Source organism: Hippopotamus amphibius, chromosome 11 (assembly GCF_030028045.1).
Source record: "Hippopotamus amphibius kiboko isolate mHipAmp2 chromosome 11, mHipAmp2.hap2, whole genome shotgun sequence".
Lineage (NCBI taxonomy): Eukaryota > Metazoa > Chordata > Mammalia > Artiodactyla > Hippopotamidae > Hippopotamus > Hippopotamus amphibius.
The window spans coordinates 24,974,273-25,000,222 of NC_080196.1; the positions used below are offsets into that span (position 1 = coordinate 24,974,273).

The 25,950-nt window shown below is 52.7% G+C and overlaps 4 protein-coding genes across 21 annotated transcripts; 2 read left to right on the forward strand and 2 right to left on the reverse strand.

The window, feature by feature from the left end:
- Positions 1 to 2: 2 nt before the first annotated feature.
- Positions 3 to 6,113, reverse strand: NELFE (negative elongation factor complex member E). Of its 6 annotated transcripts, XM_057698753.1 has the most exons (11): positions 5,917 to 6,113; positions 5,398 to 5,480; positions 3,965 to 4,034; positions 3,718 to 3,863; positions 3,146 to 3,220; positions 2,985 to 3,022; positions 2,464 to 2,801; positions 2,197 to 2,341; positions 1,983 to 2,037; positions 1,642 to 1,744; positions 3 to 315 (listed from the first exon to the last, which is right to left on the reverse strand). In XM_057698753.1, exons 2-11 carry the CDS (start codon positions 5,470 to 5,472, stop codon positions 218 to 220), a joined length of 1,143 nt encoding a protein of 380 aa, XP_057554736.1. In that variant the 5' UTR covers positions 5,473 to 5,480; positions 5,917 to 6,113; the 3' UTR covers positions 3 to 217. The 6 variants fall into 6 exon arrangements, with proteins under 6 accessions (XP_057554736.1, XP_057554732.1, XP_057554734.1 ...); XM_057698749.1 differs by lacking the exon at positions 1,983 to 2,037 and having other exon boundaries at positions 5,917 to 5,994; XM_057698751.1 differs by lacking the exon at positions 1,983 to 2,037 and having other exon boundaries at positions 5,398 to 5,516; positions 5,917 to 5,990.
- SKIC2 (SKI2 subunit of superkiller complex) lies at positions 6,113 to 16,280 on the forward strand. Of its 11 annotated transcripts, XM_057698736.1 has the most exons (28): positions 6,113 to 6,220; positions 6,298 to 6,401; positions 7,244 to 7,353; positions 7,453 to 7,570; positions 7,661 to 7,775; positions 7,880 to 7,954; positions 8,251 to 8,304; positions 8,404 to 8,594; positions 8,761 to 8,889; positions 9,107 to 9,252; positions 9,624 to 9,770; positions 9,907 to 9,991; positions 10,166 to 10,272; positions 10,730 to 10,876; positions 10,951 to 11,047; positions 11,231 to 11,443; positions 11,525 to 11,635; positions 12,740 to 12,970; positions 13,325 to 13,462; positions 13,613 to 13,750; positions 13,892 to 13,996; positions 14,337 to 14,484; positions 14,580 to 14,706; positions 14,839 to 15,049; positions 15,203 to 15,313; positions 15,390 to 15,608; positions 15,794 to 15,934; positions 16,028 to 16,280. In XM_057698736.1, exons 1-28 carry the CDS (start codon positions 6,199 to 6,201, stop codon positions 16,226 to 16,228), a joined length of 3,741 nt encoding a protein of 1,246 aa, XP_057554719.1. In that variant the 5' UTR covers positions 6,113 to 6,198; the 3' UTR covers positions 16,229 to 16,280. The 11 variants fall into 11 exon arrangements, with proteins under 11 accessions (XP_057554719.1, XP_057554720.1, XP_057554722.1 ...); XM_057698732.1 differs by having other exon boundaries at positions 6,153 to 6,220; positions 14,580 to 15,049; XM_057698734.1 differs by having other exon boundaries at positions 6,153 to 6,220; positions 15,794 to 16,280.
- Positions 16,281 to 16,328: 48 nt separating this feature from the next.
- On the reverse strand, positions 16,329 to 18,682 carry DXO (decapping exoribonuclease). Of its 3 annotated transcripts, none has more exons than XM_057698747.1 (7): positions 18,455 to 18,682; positions 17,829 to 18,190; positions 17,430 to 17,665; positions 17,125 to 17,344; positions 16,867 to 17,002; positions 16,627 to 16,721; positions 16,329 to 16,540 (listed from the first exon to the last, which is right to left on the reverse strand). In XM_057698747.1, exons 2-7 carry the CDS (start codon positions 18,182 to 18,184, stop codon positions 16,390 to 16,392), a joined length of 1,194 nt encoding a protein of 397 aa, XP_057554730.1. In that variant the 5' UTR covers positions 18,185 to 18,190; positions 18,455 to 18,682; the 3' UTR covers positions 16,329 to 16,389. The 3 variants fall into 3 exon arrangements, with proteins under 3 accessions (XP_057554730.1, XP_057554729.1, XP_057554731.1); XM_057698746.1 differs by having other exon boundaries at positions 17,829 to 18,230; XM_057698748.1 differs by lacking the exon at positions 16,867 to 17,002 and having other exon boundaries at positions 17,235 to 17,344; positions 17,829 to 18,230.
- Positions 18,683 to 18,853: 171 nt separating this feature from the next.
- STK19 (serine/threonine kinase 19) lies at positions 18,854 to 25,855 on the forward strand. The gene is made up of 7 exons (XM_057698756.1): positions 18,854 to 19,065; positions 19,222 to 19,358; positions 23,530 to 23,625; positions 23,913 to 24,052; positions 24,885 to 24,982; positions 25,092 to 25,239; positions 25,443 to 25,855. The coding sequence occupies exons 1-7, from the start codon at positions 18,966 to 18,968 to the stop codon at positions 25,486 to 25,488; spliced, it is 765 nt and encodes a 254-aa protein (XP_057554739.1). The 5' UTR covers positions 18,854 to 18,965; the 3' UTR covers positions 25,489 to 25,855.
- The last annotated feature ends 95 nt before the right edge of the window (positions 25,856 to 25,950 follow it).

Genomic DNA, 25,950 nt, shown 5'->3' on the forward strand with positions numbered 1-25,950 from the left:
CCTGTGTTCAAGATCCTTTTGGGGTAAAGGAGTGAGGAGCGTGCACTGACCATGTTGTTACAACTGAGATCAAATCTAACAGCCGTTTTTAAAGGCTCAACCCCAACCCCAAGTGCTGAAAAACCAGAGGCTGAGGGAGATGTGTGAGCTTCCACCTCAGTGTTTTACTGAGACCAGCGTTGGGGCAGATGAGGCACACGGAATCCAGCTCCATTCCCTAGAAGCCGTCCACAAGGTTTTCCTTGTAGACATCATCACTGTAGACAATCTGGGTCCTCTTGTCCCGGTGGCAACCCTTAGGGCTATTCTGGACGGCTAGGGAGGGAGGAGAGGTTCATTAAGGTCTGAAGGAGAGTGCTGATAAGACCTGAGGCCCAGAGTCTGAGCACCTCAACTCCAGCCCCTGGCCCTCGGGTGCCCAGTTTCCATGCTGCCCTCTGGTGGCCGGGATGGCCTGTCCATCAATACCGTTTTTAGCTCCCTCAGGCCGCTGCCTACCAACCCACAGCCCCAGCAGAGTCTACGCTGTTATCATGGCACACACAAATATTGTAATGAGTGTTTCGTTTTTAGAAAAACATGGAATGTTATTGTCGAGACATGGGAACAACGTTAACCCACGACTTTCAGCCAGTAAGCTAAAAATTAAAAATCAGCCCTTTGTTAGCGTGCTGGTCCTTTCTGGTTCCTTCTGGTACAGAGGGCCACTTCTCACGCTGAACTCCCTTGTGCCCACTACTTTACAAGAAAATCTACTTCAGGTAAAACAGGTTATTTGCTCCATCAGGAGAACTCATTCCACTTGCAGCTTTGACCCTAAGCATTCTCCCTCGAGCTGTCCCCATTCATCTTTTCTCCCAAACCCGGAGTGTTCCTCTCTTTACCCCATCTCTGAGGACACTACCCCTGCCAATCTGGGGCTAGAGTGAACCCCCCATACAAGCCCTCATCCTCTTGGAGCTTTGTACCTTGACACTGCTGATCACCTTCTCTTTCTCAAAGCTTGTATCCTTTGGCTGCAATGACCCAGGCCCCTCGGGTGCTGCCCCCAGCCCTATGGCCTCTCCTTCTGTCTCCTTTTGCTGCATCCATAACTTCAGCCTAACATGTCAGGAGGGCTGGGGACGTGTGGGGCATGAGGAACACAGCCCAGCTTCCTACCATATTCTCTGACTATTCCTCAAGCCCAGTCCCGGCTCGTTTTCCCTCCAAATTCAGTCCCCCTGCCAACACTACCATTCTGCAGCTACCCCATGATACAGATGACTCCAGTCTACATTTTCATTCCTTATCTCACACCTGAACTCCAGATCCCTAATTTCAAAGGCTTTTTTTTATAAAACCAACTATACTGCATCTCAAAATGAATAAGGCCACATTAGATGCTCACCTTCTTCATCAACCTGACCCACTTCCACTTTCTTCCCTGTTCCAGTCAGTGCCTCGGAAATTGTTTTCAATACTTTTCTCTCCTTCTTCTACTTCTAACTAACAAAAGGCCTGACGATTCTCCTTCCAATCCCTACAGCTGCCACACGAATCCAGACATCTCTCACCTCTAGAGAACCCAGGGACATGCAGGGGATCTAAAAGGGGTGAGCTGTAGGGGACAGGATGAGAGAGGACAAATCCCATTCTTACCCAGGGAGCCCCAGACAGACTTGCCAGTGGCGGCGTCCAGCATGGGCTGTTTTCGGGCAATGCTGACTTTGAGCTGTACAGACTCCACTTGGGTCCCGTTGAGCTGGGGCAGAAGAGGGGAGGGGGCAGAGGATGGGGGAAACATTATAGACAAATCAAAGGGGGATTTCCAGGAGTTGCCATCCTAGGAATAGACTAAGTAGGGACTTGAGAATATGTTTCCTGCATAAATAGGGAGAGACTTTGTCAAGAGGAAATGATTTCCTCCTGGCTTCCAGTATGTTAGAAAGAAAATAAGGATGGCAGGAGGGATGGGAAGAACAGATCTGGGAAGTCCCAACCTCAGCAACGGCCTGATCGGCTGACTCCATCTTTTCATAGGTGACGAAGGCACAGCTGGGATGAGAAAACACAGGGTCAGTAGAGGGCCTATGGGCTCCTCGGGACCCAATCAAACCCAGTGTTATAGGCTGTGGAGACAGGCTAGCTTCCTCCCTCAGGTCTCACATCCCAGTCCTCCTAGGACTTATCATTCTGCCCCACTGTCATTCTTACTTTCTGGGTGGGTCCATGGAGAGGTCAATGATGTTTCCAAAGGGAGAGAAGGCCCCACGGAGGAGAGTGGGTGTCATGTCTTCTCCATACACATAGAGAGTGTTCCCCTTCCGAGGGGCCCGGCGTTCAGGGAACGAGTCCGACCCTATGGGACAGGAATCAGTCACAAGACATAGTCTAGCTCACGCTCCACTTCAAGAGTCCACTTTAGTAGGACCCACCTAAACCTCATCCGAAGTCACTTTCCCACCAGTCAAGATCACTCACTGCGGAAAGGGCCCTCTCGGTCCCGATCCCGGTCCCGATCCCTGTCTCGGTCTCGATCCCTGTCCCGGTCTCGGTCTCGATCCCGGTCTCGATCTCTGTCCCGGTCTCGGTCTCGATCCTTATCCCGGTCTCGATCCCGTTCCCGGTCTCTGTCCCGGTTCCGCTCACGACTGCGGTCCCGGCTGCGGCTTCGAGGAGGGGAAGCTGAGGAGTGGGCACCACCACGTTCTTCATAGCCCCAGTCGAAGCTTCGAGGGGGGCCATCACCAGCCCCGGGGCCCTCTGCCTCTTCTCCGTCTGGCCCCAGGTCCCGAAGCCGCTCACTGGAAGACACGAAGCTGGGGAGAGGCAGACAATGAGGGTCAAAGAGGGCAAGTCTCGTCTTCCCAAATCCTGTGGAGGCTCAACACTCCCTCCGAAGCCCCAGCTCCTCCCACCCTAGTCCCAAAGCTCCTAAGGACCCAGGCAATCCCCTCGCTCCACCGCCCGCCAACTGGGACCCAGTCCTATCTTTCTCTAACCTCTCATACAGAGACTTCCTCTGTGGACGTCTAGACGACTGCAAAAGAGACCGAGAACAGTTAAGATGAGTCCTAGTTGCTGGCATGTGGCCCAAAATATGTGGGTTTCTCATGTTTCTCAATCCCCAGCCCCTCAGACACAGAAAATTGGAAACCATTACCTCCTGTAGATCATCGTCAGCAGATATGCTCCTCTGGAACGGCTGGAAAGTGGGGACTGGCCCCTTCTCAGGGTCCTGGGAAGATGGCAGAGACCTACCTCAGTGGGGGAGCAGGAGGCTGCCTAACCACTGAGCAGAGGGGCTTCCTCTTCCCTCACCCTCTTCTTGGTTTCCCTGGCCTATCTTTTTTTTCTTTTATTTCCTTTACGTTTCTTACTTGACTATGTGGTATTTTACATAAAGGACTTAATACAAACTTAAAGCATTTAGTTTACTGAAAAATGTCTTGAACCTGATGACATGCTCAGCCTGTTCAACTCTTCGGAGCAACATAATCCAGGAGTTCTACTACAGGATGGATCAGAGTTACAGAATGCGTAAACCAGAGGAGAATCTAGGAGTCATCCAGTTTCTTCATTTTACAGATAAGAAACCTGAAGCTCAGAATGGTATAGCAACTTGCCCATGAATTGAATTGGCATTACTTTCCCCTAAACCTACCTCCATTCCAACCTGGAAGGATGCCCTCTGAAGTCAAGGATTCCCTGAACAATCTTTCTGCCTGTGCTCACCTTTAACTTCCCCTCTAGGGTCCGAGAACGTTTGAAGCCTGAATTCTTGGTCTCAGCCTTGATGGCACTGATGGCTCCTGACTTCACCAGCTGCTTTGCCTGCTCTGTTGCCGTGGCTGTGTCCACAACAGGCTGCTCTGACAGTGCTGGAGTGGCGAGGGAAAGAGGCATTATGTCGGCCAGGCTGTCACAGAGGTCAGCCTGTGCTGCTCACTTCCAGGCTATCCCCGCTTCCTCTGTCACTCACAGCGTTTCACACCGCCTTGGCTGGCTGTGCTGCAGCTACTTTGCTTCTTCAGAGCCAGCAATGCCTTTTTCTGGGAACAAGAGTGAGAAGAGAGGGGGTGGTGAGGGCCAATCCCTGGCCAGGTCCTCTCCCAAGGCCCCTGGCCGCATCACTCCGGGGACACCTTTCTGAGAGAAAATGATGCAAATGGTGCCCCTGGAGTGGTACACTGAGGCTGCCCTGCCTCTCACATATAGTCCCCCAGATCATCTACAATGCCAGCCACACCTAATCTATCCAAACCATGGTACCTAGAGGCTTTCCAGAGTCTGGTGTTTTTCAAGTTGAAAACAAGGCGTTCAATCATAGACCAGAGCCCCCAGATATAAGCTGCAATTAAGTGTAAGCCTCCGTAACTTCTTAAGGGGTTCATCCATCCAACCCTATATGTTTAGTAAGAACACACCATTACTTTGAGACAGGGATATGCAAAAGTATGAGACATAGATTCTCCCCTCAAAAAGCTTACAGTCTGAGAAATAAGATAACTAGACGGAACTGTCAAGACTGATTACAGATGCAGATTGTAGCTGAGAGCAAGTAAGATTTTTCTGATGCCAAATGGTTATAAAACTGGACCCTGGATAGAATCTACGTAACAAAGATTGAGAGAAAAGGGCATTTTAGACAAAGAAAATAGGGTGGCAAAGATGCAGAGATACGAAGGCTTTGGGAACGCATGTTTTGGAATCAAGGAATAGTTCTACAGGAACGGATGACACATTAAGGCTTTGTTTTATAGACAACATGAAACCACTGTGTTTTGAGAAAAACGACAGTGTTTTGTGTTTTCAGTGCACTATTTTAATAGGAGCAAAGAAGTCTGTCCAAAAAAATAAATTTGTTGAGAGACCATTACAACGGGCTAGGTGAGTATCAGCAAAGACCGGATCCAGGCAGCACACAGGAAAAGTAGACAGAAGACATTACTTCAAAGGAAGAATCAAGATGACTTGGCAAATGTTTGGCTATGCAAATTGTGCAGAAAACAGAGATGAGATTTTCATTCCAAACACTTGGGAGAAGTAAATGTAGTCAGTCCTATTTGGAAGACCAAGTTTAAAATAGACAGGATGATAGCTTCAATTTTGGATATGTGAAAGTTATCAGTAAGACACTAGACGGGACTGGAAAAGCCAAGCTTGGGATCGCCAGCTCTCAGGTGGGACTGAAAGCCATGGGTAAGGAAGACAACTCCACGGAGACTGCATAGAAGAGAAAGAAAAGAAAGTACACACTTGAGAAAGTCCATCCCAGAAGCTACACCGAGAGGTGATATGTCTCCAGGTACGAACTAGCTGCATCCCCAACCCCCCATCCCCTCACACTCACCCCAGGTGTTCTCAGTGTAGAGTCTTTGAAAGTTTGGGCCATGCCCACACACACTCCCTCACCTTTTTCTTGAGTTTGTTGAATTTCTTCTGCAGAGCCTCCTCCTCCTCGCTCAGTCCGGGGGGTATCACCAACATGGTGGCTCCTGGTTCAGGGGCAGGGCCCAAGACATCTTTCTCCACTGTCACCGCCCAGGGTTCACACGCCGTCCACACTGACCCCAACCCCACCCCTCCAGGCCTGCCTACTCCTGTCTTTTGCCTCTCCCTACCCCTTGCTTAAACCAGGCTGCCGTCCAAACCCCCGCTCGTCGGAATCAACCAGCATTCCCTTCTCTCTTCAGGAATCATGGATACCAGCGCCTTGGGGCACCACGTGGCCCAGGAAGGGAGAAATCCCCCCTCTGTCGCCAAGACGACGGCACCAGACCCCCCTACCTCGCTGGGGTTAGTATGGCAACCGCGGGGTCCGAAAAGCAGAGGAGACAGTGGAAGCCGCGCAGCGCTCTCAGAGCAGCGAAAGGGGCAAGAAGACAGACGGAGCTCGGAAAAAAGGGACGAAGGCTGAGGAGAAGGCCTTACCTGAGGGGGCGGCAACCGGGGCCCCACGGTCTCGGGCGGCGCCCGCGCGGGCAGCGGATCGCAGGCTCCGAGCGATGACGTAGCGAGGGGCGGAGAACGCGGTAACCAAGGCGGCGCGCGGCGCACACACTTCCGCCCGGCCTCCCACCAGTTTGGGTCCGCCCCTCGGTAGGGCTCATCCCCGCCCCCGGCGGGGTTGTGCCGGAAGTTGCTGCTACTTCCGCCGGTTTCGGCACCGCCCTACACTTCCTCTGGCTGCTCGGCAGCCGCCGTGGCTCCAGGATGATGGAGACGGAGCGACTCGGTGAGGGCTAGGAGGTGGAAAGGAGGAGTAGACAGGGAATGACACTTGATCCCTGACCTGTGACCTTTTCCCCGTAGTGCTACCTCCCCCGGATCCCTTGGACCTGCCCCTTCGGGCAGTAGAGCTGGGATGCACAGGGCGCTGGGAGCTGCTGAATGTGTCTGGGGCTCCAGAGAGCACCGTGAGTGACTTTTGACCCTAACTTTGACCCTCATTGAGCTTAATACCTCCTTCACCCTCCTCACAGTAGGATCTAACTTGACCTGGCTCTCCTGTCTCTGGACACTTGTCATCCGGGCTGGACAGACCCCAACTCAGTGGACCTGCTGTGGGTCAGAGCCCATGAGAGGTCAGAGCCCATGAGAGGAAAGAGCCCACGAGAGGACAGAGCAGGGAGCTCTGGGGACACCTTAGCTCTGAGAACTGCTCTTTCAAATGTGTCTTTTCTCCTTGGAGGCCGCTTCTGTCTCCAAGCCCCAGGGCACTTGGTGGCTGAGATGCTAGCCTTTGAGCACTTGGCTCTTCATCCTTAGGTCTGGGACGCCTTTTCCTAAAAGTAGTGATTCTCAAATATCAGTGTGCTTCCTGATTAATGGGGGAGATATTTTATTTTTAACTTTTTTATTAGAGTATAATTGCTTTACGATGCTGTGTTTTTGCTGTACAACGAAGTGAATCAGCTATATGTATACATATAACTCCTCCCTCTTGGACCTCCCTCCCACCCCACCCCCCAATCCCGACTGTCTAGGTCATCACAGAGCACCAAGCTGAGTGGGGGAGCTTTTTTTAAAATTCAAATTCTTAGGTCCGTAGATTCTGAAATCCAAAAATCTGTCAGTTGCAGGCTGTTTGTCCTGTAAAGCAGAACAACCTTTGGAAAATAGTGCTTTGGCCTGATTGTCCTAGTCTGTCTGGGACATCTACCATTTCTGATCTAAGTACGAATCCCATCACCTTCTCTTCTGTCTGTGTCTTACTCTCTTCCCTTACCTCATGCGTCTCATCTTGCCCTTGTTCCAGCTTCCCCATGGCCTCCCTCCCTGTGCTCCAGATCTGCAGCAAGAAGCAGAGCAGTTGTTTCTGTCATCTCCAGCCTGGCTGCCTCTGCACGGTGTGGAGCACTCAGCCCGGTGAGGGGTCTAGAGGGGCCTGGACTAGGGAGATGGGTCCCTGTAGGAAGCTGGGACAGAGGAGAAAAAAGACCTGAAAATTACTTTCCTTCTGTCCAGAAAATGGCAGAGGAAGATGGATCCTTGGTCTCTCCTGGCCACACTGGGGGCCCCAGTCCCCTCCGACCTACAGGCCCAAAGACACCCAACCACAGGCCAGATACTAGGCTACAAGGAGGTAAGAGGTCACGGGCCACAAGAAGCAGAGTTGGGAAAAGGAAGGGTCAGAGGCAAGCTAAGCCTCACTGGCACTGATCTCTTGCGTCAGGTCCTGCTAGAGAATACAAACCTGTCTGCCACGACCTCCTTGTCTCTTCGCCGGCCACCAGGGCCTGTCTCCCAGTCCCTGTGGGGGAATCCAACACAGTACCCTTTTTGGCCAGGTGACGCTTGTGGAAATGGGATGGTAGGGGAGGAAGCCCTTAGTCTCCACCCCTCCTGTGTCACGGCCACCCCATGAATCCCTATTTGTCCACCCTCTCCCCAGGTGGAATGGATGAGCCCACCATAACAGATCTGAGCACTCGGGAGGAGGCTGAGGAGGAGATAGACTTTGAGAAAGGTGAGGTGGTGCCAGGATGGATCCTTGGGAAGTAGGGCTCTGAGTCTGGGCCCTGAGGAAGAGAGGCCCAGGCCTGTCACTGGGTCCTTGCTAGCGTCTCCATTTCTCTGAGCAAATTAGGAAAAGGTACCCCTTCCATAACAACCTTTACTGTCATCTGTTGGAAAATTGTCACAATAAATATGCCCAACTGCAACATCTATGCTGTGAAGGACGTCCTTTAGGTTAATGTAATATATGACGTGTATAGCAGTGTGCAAGAGCCCCGATTCTCTCTCTCTGTCCCTGTCCTCCAGACCTTCTTACTGTTCCACCTGGCTTCAAGAAAGGCGTGGACTTTGCACCAAAGGGTGAGTTTTAGTTTTGAGATGGGGGCGTAGGGGAAGCGGTGCCCTTCTTCAGAACAGAGGTGGACGTGACTGGGTCTCTGTTTTTGCCTTGCTCCTCAGATCACCCAGCTCCAGCTCCCGGGTTGCTCAGCCTCAGCCGTCTCCTGGAGCCCCTGGATTTGGGTGGGGGTGATGAGGATGAGAGTGAGGCAGTGGGACAGCCAGGTGGTCCCCGACGGGACACTGTTGCAGCCCCTCCCTGCAGTGCTCCCCTGGCCCGAGCAAGCAGCTTGGAGGACCTAGTGTTGAAGGTTGGTGGTTCTGGGCAGCTGAGGCAGGAAAGAAGGGCCTTGTCAGAGACAGGGTGGGCTGGCCTGGTTGGATCCAAGGGGAAACTGGAGCATCTTTTGGGAGGAGTGGTAACAGATAGCTTTCTGGCTGTATCTTTATCATCCCTACACCCCTTTCGTTTTCTAGGAAGCGTCCACAGCTGTAGCCCCCCCAGAGCCTCCCAAGCCCCCACCTCAGGAGCAGTGGGCCATTCCTGTGGATGTCACCTCCCCTGTTGGTGATTTCTACCGCCTCATTCCCCAGCCAGCCTTCCAGGTAGTGTGGCCCAGTCCTCACGTGCTTCGCCGCCGCCCCCCCGCCAAGCCTATCTCCTTTCCCCACCAGAGGCCAGATGCCTTCAGGCCAGTCTTGGACCTCAATCCCAGCCTTGCCTCACTCTGGCCTTCTCCCTGCTGCCCTGAATGCCCCATGTGCTGGAGGCAGGAAGACCCCTCTCCCTTCTCCAGCCCCCATCTATTTCTCTCTCCCACAGTGGGCGTTTGAGCCAGATGTGTTTCAGAAACAGGCCATCCTGCACTTAGAACGGCATGACTCAGTCTTTGTCGCGGCTCACACGTCTGCAGGGAAGACAGTTGTGGCTGAATACGCCATTGCCCTTGCCCAGAAACACATGACACGGTACAGTCCCTTCCCCAGCCTCCCCTTCACCAGCCCTGTTCTCTCCTGTATCCTTTCTAAGTCTCATCTCTTCTCCATCTCCCTACCTCATCCTTTAGATGGGAGGTCTCGGGGAGAAACTGAGGCAGGGGTCCAGAGGGAAATGAGCAGGGGTGGGGAGAGAGGTTAGAAGAATGACCTGTGTTAATTTCAGAAGGGACTGGGGAAAGAATTTTTCCGGGGTAATTCCACGAAGGGGAACGAGAGGGAAGTTTGGGTGAAGGGGGTGCCTGAGCTCTGCGGCACGCTTCTGGGAAGGCTCAGGGTGGGAGAGGAAGTGCTGACCACGAGTCTGTGTAGAGGGACCGGCTAACTTCATGCCCTCCTCCCAGCACCATCTATACTTCGCCCATCAAGGCTCTGAGCAACCAGAAGTTCCGGGACTTCCGAAACACATTTGGGGATGTGGGACTGCTCACTGGGGACGTGCAGCTGCATCCGGAGGCCTCTTGCCTCATTATGACAACAGAGATCCTTCGGTGAGAGATGGGCAGTCAGTGAGAGATGAGTGGATTTTTGGTCAGGAACGTGAGGCTGCTCTGGAGAGCATGTTGGCCGAGTTGAGGGTGGAGACGGGAGCCACTGGGGAGTCAGCCTTAGGTCTCTTTCCTCCAGCTCCATGCTGTACAGTGGCTCAGATGTCATCCGGGACCTGGAGTGGGTCATTTTTGATGAGGTTCACTACATCAACGATGCTGAGGTAAGGGGATGGGGTCCCCAGATCCTGGCAGTCCTTTCCTGTGGGGTTGGTTCAGCAGCTCCTCTATTCCACACACCCTGTGAACCTCACTACCTGCTTTGCCCCGACATGGAACCCTGTGCCAACGTCCTAGGGGCAGAAGGGCGGTGACTTGTCTTCTCTCCCTGTGTGCAGCGTGGGGTCGTGTGGGAGGAGGTGCTTATCATGCTCCCTGACCACGTCTCCATCATCCTTCTGAGTGCTACTGTCCCCAACGCCCTTGAATTTGCTGACTGGATTGGGTGAGACACGTGTCCTGCAGTGCTTGGGTGAAGGGGGCTGTAGCGTTTCTCAGGTGGGGTGGGGGGTTTTAGACTATCACAGCAGGGAGAGTGATCAGGCCTTGGGGGTGGGGATGAGAAAGGGGTGCGGCGGGGGGAACATGTCCAGCTTGGGAGGCTGTGGGATCCCACTTGGGCCCAGATCACTTTGCATCGTTTTGTTTTTTGGCCATGCTGCGTGGCTTGTGGGATCTTAGTTCCCCGACCAGGGACTGAATCCAGGCCCTTGGCAGTGAAAGCTCAAGTCCTAACCGCTGGACTGCCACTTTGCCTCTTACGAGATAGGATGACGGGGACAGCCTTCCAGTCTGGCTCCCAGAAAAGACTGGGTGAAGCCAGAGCAGGGGGAAGATGGTGGGAATGTGGGTTCCTTCCTGCCCTCCCACCGCTGATCTTCTGTCTTCTCCTCTGCACTCAGGCGGCTGAAGCGTCGCCAGATCTACGTGATCAGCACGGTCGCTCGCCCGGTCCCCCTGGAGCATTATCTCTTCACGGGGAACAGCCCCAAGACCCAGGGGGAGCTCTTCCTGCTGCTGGACTCCCGAGGCAGCTTCCACACAAAGGGGTAAGCCTGAGTCGGGAAGAGTCAGGGCTGCGCCCCGCTGGGTGTGACTGGTCGCCGCCCCTCCCCTGCCCCAGGTACTATGCAGCCGTGGAGGCCAAGAAGGAGCGGATGAGCAAACACGCCCAGACCTTTGGGGCCAAGCAGCCCACACATCAGGGGGGACCAGCACAGGTGAGAACTGGCGGGCTTTGTACCTGCCACCACCTGTTGTCCCGTGTCCTTTCTTCCCTTGTGCCCCAGGGGTTTGGAGTTGCGCTTAGAGCCCTGTCCGATTTGACTCTGCTTCACTTCCCCCACTTCGGCCCCCACTGGTTCAGGGACTCAGTCTCCACTCCCTTCTCCCCACTTCCCCAGGACCGTGGTGTATATCTGTCCCTCCTGGCCTCCCTCCGCACCCGTGCGCAGCTGCCCGTGGTGGTGTTCACCTTCTCCCGGGGCCGCTGTGACGAGCAGGCCTCGGGCCTCACCTCCCTTGACCTCACCACGAGTTCAGAGAAGAGTGAGATTCACCTCTTCCTGCAGCGCTGCCTCGCTCGCCTCCGCGGTTCTGACCGCCAGCTGCCCCAGGTGTGGAGGGGGACTTGGAGACTGGTGGGGATCAGGTGTTCCACAGCCTCATCCCTGACCTTGAGCCTCTGTTCTCCGTAGGTTCTGCACATGTCCGAGCTCCTGCACCGCGGCCTGGGCGTGCACCACAGTGGCATCCTGCCCATCCTCAAGGAGATCGTGGAGATGCTCTTCAGCCGTGGCCTGGTCAAGGTGCACATGCTGGTGGGAGACGGACTGCCCAAGGCATTTGTTGCCCACTTAGGGGAGGGGCAGGCCTTTAAGCAGGACAGTGCTGTGGTGAAGAACTTGGGCTCTGGATCCAGGCCGCCTGGGTGTGAATCCCAGCTGCACCACTTACTCAACTGTGTGACCCTGGGCAAATTACTTAAACCTCCCTGAACTGTAGGTTTTACATTTTTAAATGGAGATGCATAAGGTATGGACAGTATTCAGAAGAGAAACCAAAAAAGCTAGCAAACTTATGAAGGTCATTAGGCATCAGAAAAATGCAAATTGAAATGCTCACAAGATAGGACTTTACAGTTATCAGACTGGTAAAATTTAGGAACGTGGCTAACACCAAGTATTGCCTAAGACATAGGAGACCGTAGGATTATAGGAACCCTCGTACAGGTGTGGCCAGTCTGAAGTGCATTCTGGCACTCTTGAGGCAAAAATAAGTATATACATACCCTTTGTCCCTAAATTCCAGTCTTAAGTGTGACTCACAATGAAATTCTCACCCTGGTCAATGAGGGAACACATCTGCTCTTCCTTTGTTGGCTGTAGTCCTGTGTCAGGGTGTTGGTGGTACCAAGGTGCCTTTCACTGGGAGAGCAGGTAGGCGGATGTATGGCATGCAGCCCACAGAATGTTCTATGGCAGTTGGAAGCAATGGATTAGATATAACTGCAGGAACATGGATGGATGTTGAAAACACTATGTGAAAGAAAAGAAGAAAACAGAAGGAGATAGGTAATCGCCTTTATGGCGAATTGTAAAATTACACACAAGACAAGACACGTTTTATAAAACACGTTCACGAAAAAAGGTACCCGTTAAATACAGTGGGATGATTGATAGTGGGGGGATGGGAGTGGGATATGGGGTAAAAGGAAAGAAATAGGTAGCTGAATAAACAAAACAAAACGATAGTGCATACTCTGTAGATTTACCCTGAGAGTTAAATGAGGTCCTGCGAGTTAACCGTCTGGGACTGTGCCTGGTGCTTTCTTAGCCTTGGCTACAAAATGAGGTGGGCTTGGCCAGGGCCACATGTAGCCCCTTTGCTGATCCTCTCTCCCCCCATCCCAGGTCTTGTTTGCCACGGAGACCTTTGCCATGGGTGTAAATATGCCAGCCCGAACAGTGGTGTTTGACTCCATGCGCAAGCACGACGGCTCCACCTTCCGGGACCTGCTCCCTGGGGAGTATGTGCAGATGGCAGGCCGGGCAGGCCGGAGGGGCCTGGACCCCACAGGCACTGTCATCCTGCTCTGCAAGGGCCGTGTGCCCGAGATGGCGGACCTGCACCGCATGATGATGGTGAGCCCGGGCAGCGCGAGGCCAGCTCTGGGCACCTGCTAGATTCTCTGCCAGCCCTCTTCCCTTCTTCCCTCTTTCTACTTCCCTTTTGCCTGGGAGAAGCCAAGGTAGGAGTGAGCAAATCCTAGGATGAGATTGGATCTCATCTCCTCTAGTCCTTTTCCACTGTGAATACAGAGCTAGGTGGGATCTTGGTGAGTCTGTTTATTCAGTCTCGCTCCCTTCTTTTGCAGAGGTGAGCGAGCGGTTTGTCTAGGGCCCCGTGGTTGCGGAGCTGGGACTAGAGCTGCTGGGAGCAGAGCAGCTGAGCAGCAGGTACCCCCTTGCCTCACTGGCTTCTCTGGCCCGGCCCAGGGGAAGCCGTCCCAGCTGCAGTCCCAGTTCCGCCTCACGTACACCATGATCCTCAACCTGCTGCGGGTGGATGCCCTCAGGGTAGAGGATATGATGAAGAGGAGCTTCTCTGAGTTTCCGTCCCGCAAGGACAGCAAGGTGAGGAGGTGGGCGTGACCAGGCTGCCGTGCAGGATGTGGGACAAGGGAAGCCAGGCTGGCATGAGATGGGCATCCAGAGGCCAGTGGGTGAAAGTAGAGGCTTCTGGGACTGGAGACTCTTGCTTCACATCCACCTGGCTTCTCCCAGGCCCACGAACAGGCTCTGGCTGAACTGACCAAGAGGCTGGGGGCCTTGGAGGAGCCTGACGTGACTGGCCAACTCGTTGACCTGCCTGAGTATTACAGCTGGGGAGAGGAACTCACAGAGACCCGGAGCCTGATCCAGGTGGGTGTGTATGAGTGTTGGGGACGGGGGTGACGGACAGGGAGGAAGACACTATGACACTCTGGGTACTCCTGAACCTAGTCCTGGTGTCCCTGTGACACTTCCTCCCTTGTCCCCTTTCTTCATGTCCCTGCTTTCCAGCGACGCATCATAGAGTCTGTGAACGGGCTGAAATCTCTCTCGGCGGGAAGGGTGGTGGTTGTGAAGAATCAGGAACATCACAATGCGCTGGGTGTGATCCTTCAGGTGAGGGCGATGGGAACTTGGACCCCAGAGGCCAGGAGGGAGGAGCGAGCCTTATCTCCATCCTCCCCACTTGGTGAGGGGCCAGTTGTATTCACCAGTGCTCTCATTTTTCCCTCGAGCCCTCCTTTCCTTCCTATCTCCATCACTTCATGCTCACCTCCTGTCCTCCCCCCAAGCCCTGCCCCCAAAGTCTGCTCTGATTGCTTGACTTGGTTACCAGACAATACTGGTGGGCTCTGCATGGCTGCACCATGAGCCCTGCCTAAGGTTGGGGATCTGGTCTCTACCTTTGATGTCCACTCCTGACAGTTCCCTGTCCTGGCCTCCCCACCTCCCCTAGGTCTCCTCGAACTCCACCAGCAGAGTATTCACGACTCTGGTCTTGTGTGATAAGCCCATGTCTGAGGCCCCACAGGAGAGGGGGCCGGCCTCCTCAGATGTGCCCTACCCAGATGACCTCGTGGGATTCAAGCTGTTCCTGCCTGAAGGTGAGAGTGGGACAGTTGGCTGGGTTCCTGACAGCAGCACAGTTGGGATGCCTGGGCCCACAGCAATGTCTGACCCTGCTCTCCCCTTTCCACAGGGCCCTGTGACCACACTGTGGGCAAGCTCCAGCCAGGAAACGTGGCTGCCATCACCACCAAGGTGCTCCGGCTCAATGGGGAGAAGATCTTGGAGGACTTCAGCAGGAGGCAGCAACCAAAATTCAAGTCAGAGATGCTGGGGAGGGACCATGTGATGGGGGGTGGGGAGGTGTGGTCGCAGAGGCTCCCCCAGTCCGAGGAGGGCTCCTCAGGAAGAGAAGCCTCTGCCTCGGGTCCCAAGACCTGCTCCTTTCTCAGGAAGGATCCCCCCTCTGCAGCTGTGACAACTGCTGTCCAGGAACTGCTACGTCTAGCTCAGGCCCACCCAGCAGGACCCCCTACCCTGGACCCTGTCAATGACCTGCAGCTCAAGGATGTGTCGGTGGTAGAGGGGGGACTCCGGGCTCGGAAGCTGGAGGAGCTGATCCGGGGGGCTCAGTGTGTACACAGTCCCCGTTTCCCTGCCCAGGTAGGCCCCTGGATGCTAGCTTCCAAGCTGGCAGGGGGACTTTTCCTCTCATCCCCTGTAGGCTGGCCACCCCCACCTCAGCCCTTGTCCTCAGTGCACCCCTGCTGAGGGCGAGGAGGCGGCTGATGTGCTCTTGCCGGTGGCTCTCTGTAGTACCTGAAGCTGCGGGAGCGGATGCAGATACAGAAGGAGATGGAGCGGCTGCGCTTCCTGCTGTCGGATCAGTCGCTGCTGCTGCTCCCTGAGTACCACCAGCGAGTAGAGGTGGGAGGGTGGGGATCGGGCTGGGGGGCTAGCGAGGAAGAGGTCTGCAGGCTCCCAACACCCACTACCCTTCCAGGTGCTCCGAACGCTGGGGTATGTAGACGAGGCTGGCACCGTGAAGCTGGCAGGGCGGGTGGCTTGTGCCATGAGCAGCCATGAGCTGCTCCTCACCGAACTCATGTTCGACAACGCCCTGAGCGCCCTGCGGCCCGAGGAGATCGCGGCCCTGCTCTCTGGCCTCGTCTGCCAGAGTGCCGGGGACCCTAGTGATCAGCTCCCAAGCACCCTCAAGGAGGTATGGGACTCCCACCCCTTCTCCCTCCCTCAGCCGTGGCTCTCCCAGTCTGCGTCCCCACGTATTCTCCACGTGCCCCATCCAGTCCTGTAAATGTCCCTAAGGGCTGGAATTGTCTCTTTCTTGATCTAGGTCTCCTTCCTGGAGCAGGAAGGCAGGGCTTAACCTCTCCTCCCCATCTGCAGGGGGTGGAACGTGTCCGGGCTGTGGCCAAGCGGATTGGTGACGTCCAGGTGGCTTGTGGCTTGAACCAGACAGTGGAGGAATTTGTGGGGGAGCTGAATTTCGGGCTGGTCGAGGTTGTGTACGAGTGGGCCAGGGGCATGGTGAGTAGCTGGGTTTGGGGCTTGGTAGACAGCCGGCCGGGGAGAGGCTGCCCAGGCCTACCATATTCGGTCCCCACCCTGCTTCCCCCACAGCCCTTCTCTGAGTTGGCAGGGCTCTCGGGGACCCCCGAGGGCCTGGTGGTCCGCTGCATCCAACGCCTGGCCGAGATGTGTCGCTCGCTTCGGGGGGCGGCCCGCTTAGTGGGCGAGCCTGTTCTAGGAGCCAAGATGGAGACGGCAGCCACGCTGCTACGGAGGGACATTGTCTTTGCGGCCAGCCTCTATACCCAGTGAATGACCCCTGTGTAAAAATGTAACAATAAAACAGCAAACCACCTGTGTGAACGTGAGGTGTTGGGCAGCGATGACTCAGCTCAAAAGACACAGCAGGGAGAACCATCTAGAAATATACCTTTATCTGTGCACACAGAAACAGGACCAGCCCCTGCGAAGCATCAGTCCTTGGGGGAGGGTGTCTTGGGGGGTGATGGGAGGTCCTGGGTCATGGCTTCCACGTACCATGTAGGCAGGAAGGCATGGGGTGCATCTCGATGTTCAGACACTGTGACTGGGCCACCAGGCTCCCAGGAGAAGAGGTAGACAAGCCTGGGGGGGCAGATGGAGTCCCTAGTTGAGGGCTGGAGACCGAGTTTCTGGGACCCAGAGGGCAGGGGCACAGCTGAATGCCTCACCTGGGGTCATCCTGGACAACTGTGTTCTGGGCAAAGCTAAGGAAGGCAGCACAGAAGTTCATGCACACGGAGGGATTCCAGCCATCACGGTCATTCTGCAGAAAGCCCAGGAGGAGGCAGAATACTGGCAGTGAGGGTGAGGGTGGGAGAAGGGGAAGGTGGACAGCAGGCCCCTGGACACTAGGCCTGTGGTCTTGGCACAGAGGGATACAGGTAGGAGCTGTAACACCATTGCCTTACCCTGACGTATTCAAACATCTCCATGGTAGGAAAGGTCGTGAGGGAACAGACAAAACCCTCTGGGTTACGGAAGCCAGCAACAACATTTGGGACCCCCAGAAGGAACGACTGAGCCCACCATTTCAGAAGCTTGTGTCTGTCAGGAAAGGCAAGGGGTCAGTGGGACCCCTCCACCACCGTCCAGCCTCCTCCTCTTCCCCCAAGTCCCTTTCCCAGCTGTCAATCCTAGGCTCTCATCCTGCCCACCCCCATCTGAACCTGTAGAAGCTCTTCCATTGGCCAGGGCTGTGCATCTCCTTGGAGGTCTTGAGCTCCACATAGCAGGTAGGGGGCTGTGTGGATGGGGCCTGGGGGTCTATGCAGTCTACCTCCCCAGAGAAGAGCAGAGGATGGTTTCCCAGGCGGCTGCGTAGCACAGAGCAGAAGGCCACGTTGGTGTTAACCTCCCCAGAGGGATCTGGGGAGCCTCTGGGTTTGTCTGCATAAAGAGAAAAACAGCAGGGCTGGGGGCTCTCAGTCTCTGGGGGAGGGGGAGGAGGCCACAGAGCCAAGGGAATTCTCACCTGCGCACATGTACTGCTCGAACTTGTACCCCATGTACATAAGCTCCCGGAGAAAGGGTGGCCGGGTAAGCCTCTGAATCCGAGCAGCCGGAGTCTCTACCTCACTCAAGTACAGTGTCCCTTGGAACCGGGAGGCTGCCAGCTGCCAGCCATCCTGCCGCTCATATGGTGTCGTCAGCAATTTTGTCAGGTGTCCCCGCCACGTCACTATGGCCCCTGCCAGCCAGCCTGAACCCCTGAGAGGGAGGAGTTAGGGGCTGAGGGACTGACACAAGCATTAGCGCTGATGGCTCCCCCAAAGAATAGCGTAAGGACTGACCTCACTCCAGCTTTGGTTCTCCCAATTTTAGAGGGTAGGTGTAGGTCTCTAGAGCTACTTGTGTGCTATGCTTTGCTCACCCCTCTAGCTGGCTTCGGTGCTCCAGGAGCCAGCACAGCAGGTGGTCGAGCCTCTCTTGGACCTCTTCATCCCTGGGCTGGTATCGATCAGGATATCCGTCTCTGAGATCAAAGTCGGGGCTCTGACCGTTAGTGGGAGGTGGGCTGTAGTACCGCAAGGCTCGAGCATCTCCGTGGTACTGACGTTGTGCATCCAGGGAAAAGCAGCCCAATTCGGAAGGGCGCCGATAGAAAGGAAAGGGTCCAGCGTAGAGGGCAGGGTTCGTGGGCAGTGAGGGTGCTAGGCTGGGGCGCTTGTTCCGAGGTTTAACTACCTCTATCTTTCCAGCGCCTCCCTTGGTCCCTCTGGACTCCATGACGTCCTGAGAGGGAACAAGGACGTTCCCTTTTTAAAGAGAAGGGCTGGAGAAAAGAGACTTCGAGTCAGGACTAAGCGAGCCTCCTCATGGAGGCTGCTTGTCCATGGGGGCTGCATGTCCAGGAAACATGCAGCCCCCATGCCCTCAAACAGAACCACAGCCAGGTGCACATCCCACCTTTTCCCTTGACCTATACCTCCACCCCAGTTCCTCCAAACGCAGTGAGGTTAGGAAGGATGTTTGGGCTCAGATCAAGGATCTGGTTACCTCAAATCCTGCCAACCTCTACTTCCACCTTCGCAGAGCTACGATGTCATGGCAGGTGCGTCACATATCAAAGACGGATGCGAAGGTAGTTCCCCCCGCTCTCGATGACGCACTCATTCAGCGACAGCGCGGCCTAACCCCGGGGTGGGGGGTGGGCCTGTGCGCTTTACCCCAGGAGCGAGATCGCGTCGCGGCCGCCCTCGCCGCTCCGCACCACCCCACACCACCCTGGCGTCCCCGGATGTGAGCTCTCGCAGACGAAGCCAATCAGCAGCGGACGTGGGGCCTCAGCCAATCAGCATTGGCACCGCCCCTCCGAGCAAGGGCCCGAGGGACGACAAGTTGACGCCTCTTTCGTCACCACGTCAGCCTACTAAGACCCGGCTGACTGGTCTCGGAGGAGGGACGCCCATGATCCTGTACGTCACTGCTCCGTGCCGGAAGACTATTTTCGAGTTCTCTTCTCTCAGCATCTATCTACCTCTTCCCCGCGTCCATAAGATCCCGGGATATGAGCCGGAAGAGGCATCGCCTGGTCCCGGAGACGTTTGGACTGAAGAGGCGGAGGGAGCAAGGGGACGCGGAGGCAGATCCTTTGCGGTGCGAGTCAGGTAACCATGGCAACCCCGGGGCGAGGCTAAGGACCCCAGCTGGGAGCGGCCTTGCCTCTGGTAACCCTGTATGTTGGGACAACAGCGCCCCTAGAGCCGTACCCCCGCTTCCCCCCGCCCCAGTTCACGTCTCAGTGACCTAGTCTCTCTGCCCAGGGTCTGCGCGCGCGGCAGTCGGGGAGCTAGTGCGGCTGTTCCCGCGAGTCCTGTTTGAGGATGCGCTACCGCCCATCGCGCTGAGGAGCCAGGTGTACAGCCTCGTGCCTGACCGGACGGTGGCTGACCGGCAGCTGGTGAGGGGCTTCAGAGCGACCGACAGAAGGCGCTTCCGTGCCTTGCGGGCATTTCCGAGGTTCTCCCCATAACTCACTCGGTCCACCAGCTATTCTGCCATTCAGCAAAAGTTGGGTCTTTCTGGGCCAGGGATTGCGCCAGGCACTGCGGTGCCAAGGAGAATGCGACAGACCCGCAGGCAGTAGAGAGAATGCCAAATCATGAAGGTGAAAGAGCGAAGCTTTGGGGGAAACTGAGTCACCGGGCGTGGTTCGAGCCTGCAGAGCTGGGAATGCAGGCAGACTTCAGATTAGGACAGGCCTTGTACATCAGTGTTTCCGTCTTCCATTGAAGGCAGTGAGCTGGTAGAGAATGTTAAACAGGAGAGAGAACAGTGTGTTGCATGGACTGGAGGCAGTGAGATGAGGTAGGGAGATTAATTAGGAAGATACTGCAGCTGAGAACTGGTGAAGGCCTAAATTAGGGAGGGAGAGGATGGGTGAGGAATGTGGGGAGTGGGAATTCAGGATAACTCTCGAATTTTCAGATGACTGAGTAGTTGGTGGAGTGAATAGAGTAGGAGAACGTTGAATTGTTGGGGGCAAATGATGTGTTTAATTTTGCATAAGTTGAGATGGAGGTGCTTGTGGAGGAGAGAATCCTGGGCCACTGATACAGAATTGGAAGTCATCAAGACGTGAGTAGTGATTCAGTCTGTGGATGTGGGTGAGATTAGTAGGAAGAGAGAGGAGAGGAGTGGTTTTTAACTTTTTGTTTACAAACTTTAGAGGATAATGAAAACTATAGCACTGTCTGTCCAGAAAAATGCATATATGCCACATATATATATAGTATATGTACAATTTGGAGGGGACAAGAGGTTGTTTCACAGATCCCCTGAGGCCAAAAGTTAAGGGCCCCAGGTTTGCAGTGACAGATAATAGAGCCAAATCCCCAGTGCTAGGAGATACCAACATTTAAGGCAGTGTTTCTCAAAGTATGTCCTGAGTTCTACATGTACCAAATTACCTAGACAGCTTATTCAGAACTACTGGTTCCTGGGACTCTCTCAGTGTGAATGAATTAAAATTTCTCGGTAGGACCTCGGAATCTACATTTTAAGGCTGCTGCCCCAAGTGATTCCTGATGTGCCTTAAAATTTGTGATCCAGTGGTTGAGATTCTGCACTTCCACTGCAGGGGGCGTGGGTTTGACCCCCCTGTGGGGGAACTGAGATCCTGCACAGTGTGAGGCACAGCCAAATAAATAAATAAAAGAAATAAAAAACCTGAGATCCACTGATTGGGGGAGGTGGGGGGTGGGGAGGAGAAAGAGGAGTCTGTGAAAGAGGCTGAGAAGGAATTGACAAAGTTGGGAGGAACCCAGGTGGGGGCCTATTGAGAAAGCAGAGGATGGAGTAGTTGGCAGTGTTAGAACCTGTGATGCAAGGCAGTCGTCTGTGATGAGGTCAAGTAAAATAATTTCCAATTGGATTTAGCAATTAGCAACCTGTCAGGAAGAAAGAAGGGAAGAAAAGGAAGATGGAGACTAGCTCCAGTCTCTTAAGGAAACAAGTCAGAACCACTCCTTATAGAGTATTTGTTGTTTGTAAACTATTGGTGTTAGCCTAAATTTTAGAAAAGCTTTAAAAATTGCACAAAAGAAAATATACACACACACAATTTAAAGAATGTTTATAAAGCAAATACCCACTTAACCATCACCCAAGTCAGACTGTAGAACACAGCCAACAGCCCACATATATCGTTCTCTGATCAAAATGCCTTATGTCCCTGGAAGGTAGCGTACTTGACTGGTATGATAATCATTCCCTTGGTTTTCTTTATACCATCTATGTGTTTATCCATAAACAACATAGCTTAGTTACCTACTTTTGAACTTGGTATAAATGAAATCATACTATATGTACTTATTTACATCTTGTTTCATTAGATGAATGTTTTTGAGATTCATTCAAATTGTTGCATGTAGCTCTAGTTAATTCATTTTCATAGATTTCTGTTTTATGAATATATCCCATTTTGTCCATTCTAGTGGGAGAAATTGTATTTTATTTAGAATTTGACAATTTCATCTAAATTTTCAAATTTATTGGCATAAAGTGTGTAATCTCATTTTATTATCTGTAGGGTCTGTCTTGATGATCCTTTTTTCATTGTTTATATTGGTTATCTGTGCTTTTTCTAGGTTTGCCTTTTCCCCTTATTACTTGGTCAGTCTCACTAGGGTTTATTAATTTTAATAGTCTTTCAAAGAATTAACATTCAGCTTTGTAGCTCTCTCTTGCATGCATGTTTTCCACTTCCTTCATGTTTCCCCTCAACTGTTGGGCTTATTTTACTTATTTCTTCCATTAATTTTTATGCTCTATTCTTTTCTAATAGATACACGTCAGGCTCCGTTTTCCCGCTAAGTATTGAAATACATCTATATCATCTATTAAGTTTTGGTATATGTTTTCATTATCATTCATTTCAAAATATCTTCTAATTTCCTTTGTGATTTTTTTCTTTGATTCATTAGGTTGATTAGAAATGTGTGTCTTACTTCCTAAACATTTTCTAATTACCTTGATTTCTCACATCAGTGATATTATGGCCAGAGAACATACACAATATGATTTCAGTCATTTGAAGCCTATTGAGACATGCTTTGTGCTATATGGTTAGTTTTGCTAAATATTCTATGTATATTTGAAAAGACTATGCATTATTCAGTTAGTAATTTCTTACTAACTAAAGTTATTATTGAAATCTTTCATTTCCTCACTGATTACTATGTTGTCTGTTCTTTGAGTTTATGCGAGTTGGATTAATGTACTTTTGTGATTCTGACTTTGTTATTGGCTCTTCAAATATTTTCCATACCTTATTACCTCTTTTCTTTCCTTCTGGGACTCCAGTTAAACATACATTGGGCCTTCTCTTTGTATCCTTTATGTCTCTTAGCCTCTTTTCTGCATTTTCAATTTTTTTGATTGTCTTTTTTATATTCTAGTTAGTTTTTTTAAAAATCTGTCTTACAGATTAATAGCTTTTTATTTAGCTGTGCCTTAATCTAATAAACCCATACATTGAATTCTTAATTGCACCTGCTTTACTTTTGAGTTCCAGAATTTCTACATGGATGTCTTTCAAATCCATTATGTCAGTTTTAATAATTTCCTGCTAAAATTTTCCATCCTGGCTTTCATTTATTTCAGCATTATAAGCATAGTTTTTAAAAAATAGTGATAATTTTTGATAATTTTACTATAACATATCTTTTTAGGTTTGTTTCTGTTGTCTGTTTCTTTTTGAGTTTTGTTTCCTTACGTGCCCAGTTAACTTTGACTGTGTGCTGGACAGATTTGTCTAAATCATCAAATGCCCTCCATGTCCCAATTACTTCTATGAGTTCTTGTTTTCACTTAGATATTATATTAGTCTGGTAATTCCTTTTTATCTTGTGAGCTCTTTAATGCTTAAACAACTTTTTTTCTGTTTTTTTAATTAAAAAATATATTTATTTTTGGCTGTGTCAGGTCTTAGTTGTGACATGCGGGCTTCTCTCTAGTTGTGGTGTGAGGGCTCTGTAGTTGTGGTGCATGGGCACACAGGCTCAGTTGCCCTGTGGCATGTGGGATGCTAGTTCCCTGACCAGGGATCAAACCTGAGTCCCTTGCATTGGAAGGTGGATTCTTAATCACTGGACCACCAGGGAAGTCCCTAAACAACTTTTAAAATATTTGATGCAGCATTTTGTTTAATTTTCAGTGGGTGAGTTGGTCTTGCTATATTCCTGGAAACAGAAGTCCTGGTTTATTTTTATTTCTTTCAAACATTTTATCCCATATTCCTTTCCACCTTCCCCACCCAAAATCTAGGCTGTTACTTCCTTGAGGGCAGGGCCCATGTCTTAATCACTGTTTTATCTTAGTGTCTGCCTAGGATTGGTCTTAGAAAATATGTGTTGATTGTTTAACAGATAAGGGATGAGGTGGGTGGGTGGAAGACTAATTGGAAAGACTATTTAGTGATCCATCTGATTCTCTCCTCATAATTTTTCCTTAACTTAGAGAAAAACTCCCCAATACTTGCAAACCAAATCTCCCTGCCCAGAAGTGTCCAGAGTATAGCAGAACATCTTACCCTGACACCCTTCTTTTCACTCTCATCTCTGTGGAGACAGAAGGCACTTCAGGAGCAGGGGGAGATCAGAATTGTCCAGCTAGGCTTTGACTTGGACGCCCAAGGAATCATCTTCACTGAGGACTACAGGACCAGGGTGCGTGTGCCTGTGTGTGTGTCATGGGGGCCAGGGGAGGTGTGCAGGGAAATTGGCGAATGAGAATAAGAAAAGAGACAATTCTCCCAGCTCACATCTCACAGAGGGGGCACAGGGCTCTGGTAAGTATTGGTATGAGGGAGAGGAAGAAGAGGAAGAGGAAAAGTCTGAGCGGTAGAAGGACCCGAGCTGAAGGCAAAACATAGGAAGAGAAACGTTGTCTTGGGGATAGAGGTCAGTGGAGGGTGGAGGTGGGGCCAGACCATGTCTCTCATTTCTGGTTCTAGGTCCTCAAGGCTTGTGAGGGCCGCCCATATGCTGGCGCAGTGCAGAAGTTTCTGGCTTCAGTGCTTCCAACCTGTGGTGACCTTAGTTTTCAGCAGGACCAAATGACACAGACCTTTGGCTTCAAGGACCCAGAAATCACGTGAGACCTGGGGGACCAACAGAATCAGGCATCTGGGCCCTCCCTCCCTCCTTCCCTCCAGTCCCATCTGGCCTTGTCCTCTTTCTTTTGGTGAACGTGTTAAAAAGGCTGACTCTTGTTTTTAATAAAATGACCTAAGTTTGTGCTCCTCCCCCAAGAGAAGAGGCCTGTCTTATCTGGGGCCTTGGAAAGAGCCCCGGACTAAAATTCAGGAGATCTGAGTGGCTAATCAGGTATAGAGAGAGGCCTGGCAGGAGCCATAAATGCCTGATGGGAATCGTGCTGACACCCAGGGAAGAGAGAATGGCAGGAGCTGTGATGCCCCAAAGCGTTCACGTTCAAAAGAACAACAGCGCGGCTAGGGCTGAATAAAAGTATCGTTTCAGGAGTCTGGGTCTGGCTCTGGCTCCCCGCTTTGTAACCCATGGTGCACATGAAAGCATTGTGTAAAGTTCTTTTTGGTAAGATGTGGGAAGCGCCGTGGCGAGGAGTGTGCAGGTAGTGGCAGCAGCTCGGGAGAAAGGCCCCTGTTTCTCCCCTGGTGGTGGGACCGAGAGTGTGTCAGGGCGTGTGGTCAAGGAGGGCTTGGGTGAGGAGGAGCTGTTTTAGTGAGCATGTAATAATGACAGCAAAAGAAAGAGTCGGGGGAGGGCAGGCAGGTAGGAGAATGGAGCAAGCAAGGGCGTGGAGCACTGAACTGCCCCAGGCTGGGCTTCCGTCATCCAGCCCCTTTGCCTGGGTGCCCAGGCTTCTAGAGACTTAGTGTCCAGACATTAGTGGGCAGGGAGGAGAGAGGGTTCTCAGAGCCAGCGCCTCGTCTCCCCCCTCTTAGGCAGCTGGTGAATGCCGGGGTCCTCACTGTCCGAGATGCTGGAAGTTGGTGGCTAGCTGTGCCTGGAGCTGGGAAATTCATCAAGTATTTTGTTAAAGGTATCCTGTCTGCAGCTCAGGCCTGCAGCCCCTCTAGAACACTTTGGTGGCTCCTCAGGCCTCCAGGCCTTACTCACCTTTCCCCTCTCCCGTGCCTCCTCTCCTCCAGGGCGCCAGGCTGTCCTCGGCATGGTCCGGAAGGCCAAGTACCGGGAGCTACTCCTTTCGGAGCTCCTGGGCCGGCGGGCACCTGCCGTGGTGCGACTCGGCCTCGCCTACCACGTGCATGACCTCATTGGGGCCCAGCTGGTGGACTGGTGAGTCTTGCCCCTCAGCCTCTGGCAGATGGCAGAGCAATGACCCAAGGTTAGATTTCCTCCCCGCCCGTGCTTCATTCACTAGCAAAGCCCAGCTCCTCTCTGGTTCTCTGGAACCCGGGAATATCCTCCGCCAAGGTCTGAGTTCTCCTCAGACCTTGGGCCTAGGTGTCTGGCTCCAGCCTTGTCTCTCTCTTGCACAGTGTCTCCACCACTTCTGGAACCCTCCTCCGCCTGCCAGAGACATGAGGATTCCTCTCGTCGTTGCACACCTCCCCAGAGTGGGGAGCGAGGGGCCCAGGAGTGCTGCCCCGCCCTGGCTGAGACAGGGTCCCCTTGGGAAGGCTTGGGAGCCAGGATGAGTGTTGGGCTTGCGTCTGTGCAGAGGGTCAGATGTGACTGCTGTTGTTTACCTGGGCTCTGACCCAGTGTGGGGTTTGGGCAGTGCTCCTCTGCCCTTTCATGGAAGTGGAGCCAGAAACCGTGCCAAGGCCATGGCTGCCGCCTTTCACGCAGCAAGGTGCTGCCACGTTCTGTCTGGGGAAGCTGCTGAAGGAGGACTGGGTTCTTTTCCCTACATGTTGGGTTGAAGCTGCCAAATAAAGTACTTCTGCCTGTGATATTTTCTGGATATCTTTTGTTTAATGTGACACATGTATTCGGGCATCTGGTTTTGGGGATAGAGGTAAAGCCAACGTTGGGCCTGAGCTT

Bases quoted from the DNA above. Each gene is read 5' to 3' on its own strand.
- SKIC2 (XM_057698730.1), top strand. From the start codon at position 6,199: ATGATGGAGACGGAGCGACTCG. The intron at 7,955-8,250 runs GTGAGGTGGTGC...CCTGTCCTCCAG, and splicing joins GGAGATAGACTTTGAGAAAG to ACCTTCTTACTGTTCCACCT. The intron at 15,314-15,389 runs GTGGGAGGGTGG...CTACCCTTCCAG, and splicing joins AGTACCACCAGCGAGTAGAG to GTGCTCCGAACGCTGGGGTA.
- DXO (XM_057698747.1), bottom strand. From the start codon at position 18,184: ATGGAGTCCAGAGGGACCAAGGGAGGCGCTGGAAAGATAGAGGTAGTT. The intron at 17,345-17,429 runs GTGAGAATTCCC...CTCTTTATGCAG, and splicing joins CGAGCAGTACATGTGCGCAG to ACAAACCCAGAGGCTCCCCA. The intron at 16,541-16,626 runs GTGAGGCATTCA...CTGCCCCCCCAG, and splicing joins GTTGTCCAGGATGACCCCAG to GCTTGTCTACCTCTTCTCCT.
- STK19 (XM_057698756.1), top strand. From the start codon at position 18,966: ATGAGCCGGAAGAGGCATCGCCTGGTCCCGGAGACGTTTGGACTGAAG. The intron at 19,066-19,221 runs GTAACCATGGCA...CTCTCTGCCCAG, and splicing joins TCCTTTGCGGTGCGAGTCAG to GGTCTGCGCGCGCGGCAGTC. The intron at 25,240-25,442 runs GTGAGTCTTGCC...TCTCTTGCACAG, and splicing joins GGGGCCCAGCTGGTGGACTG to TGTCTCCACCACTTCTGGAA.
- NELFE (XM_057698749.1), bottom strand. From the start codon at position 5,472: ATGTTGGTGATACCCCCCGGACTGAGCGAGGAGGAGGAGGCTCTGCAG. The intron at 4,035-5,397 runs GTGAGGGAGTGT...TCTTGTTCCCAG, and splicing joins TCAACAAACTCAAGAAAAAG to AAAAAGGCATTGCTGGCTCT. The intron at 3,221-3,717 runs GTGAGCACAGGC...CCATCTTCCCAG, and splicing joins CCCTAGAGGGGAAGTTAAAG to GACCCTGAGAAGGGGCCAGT.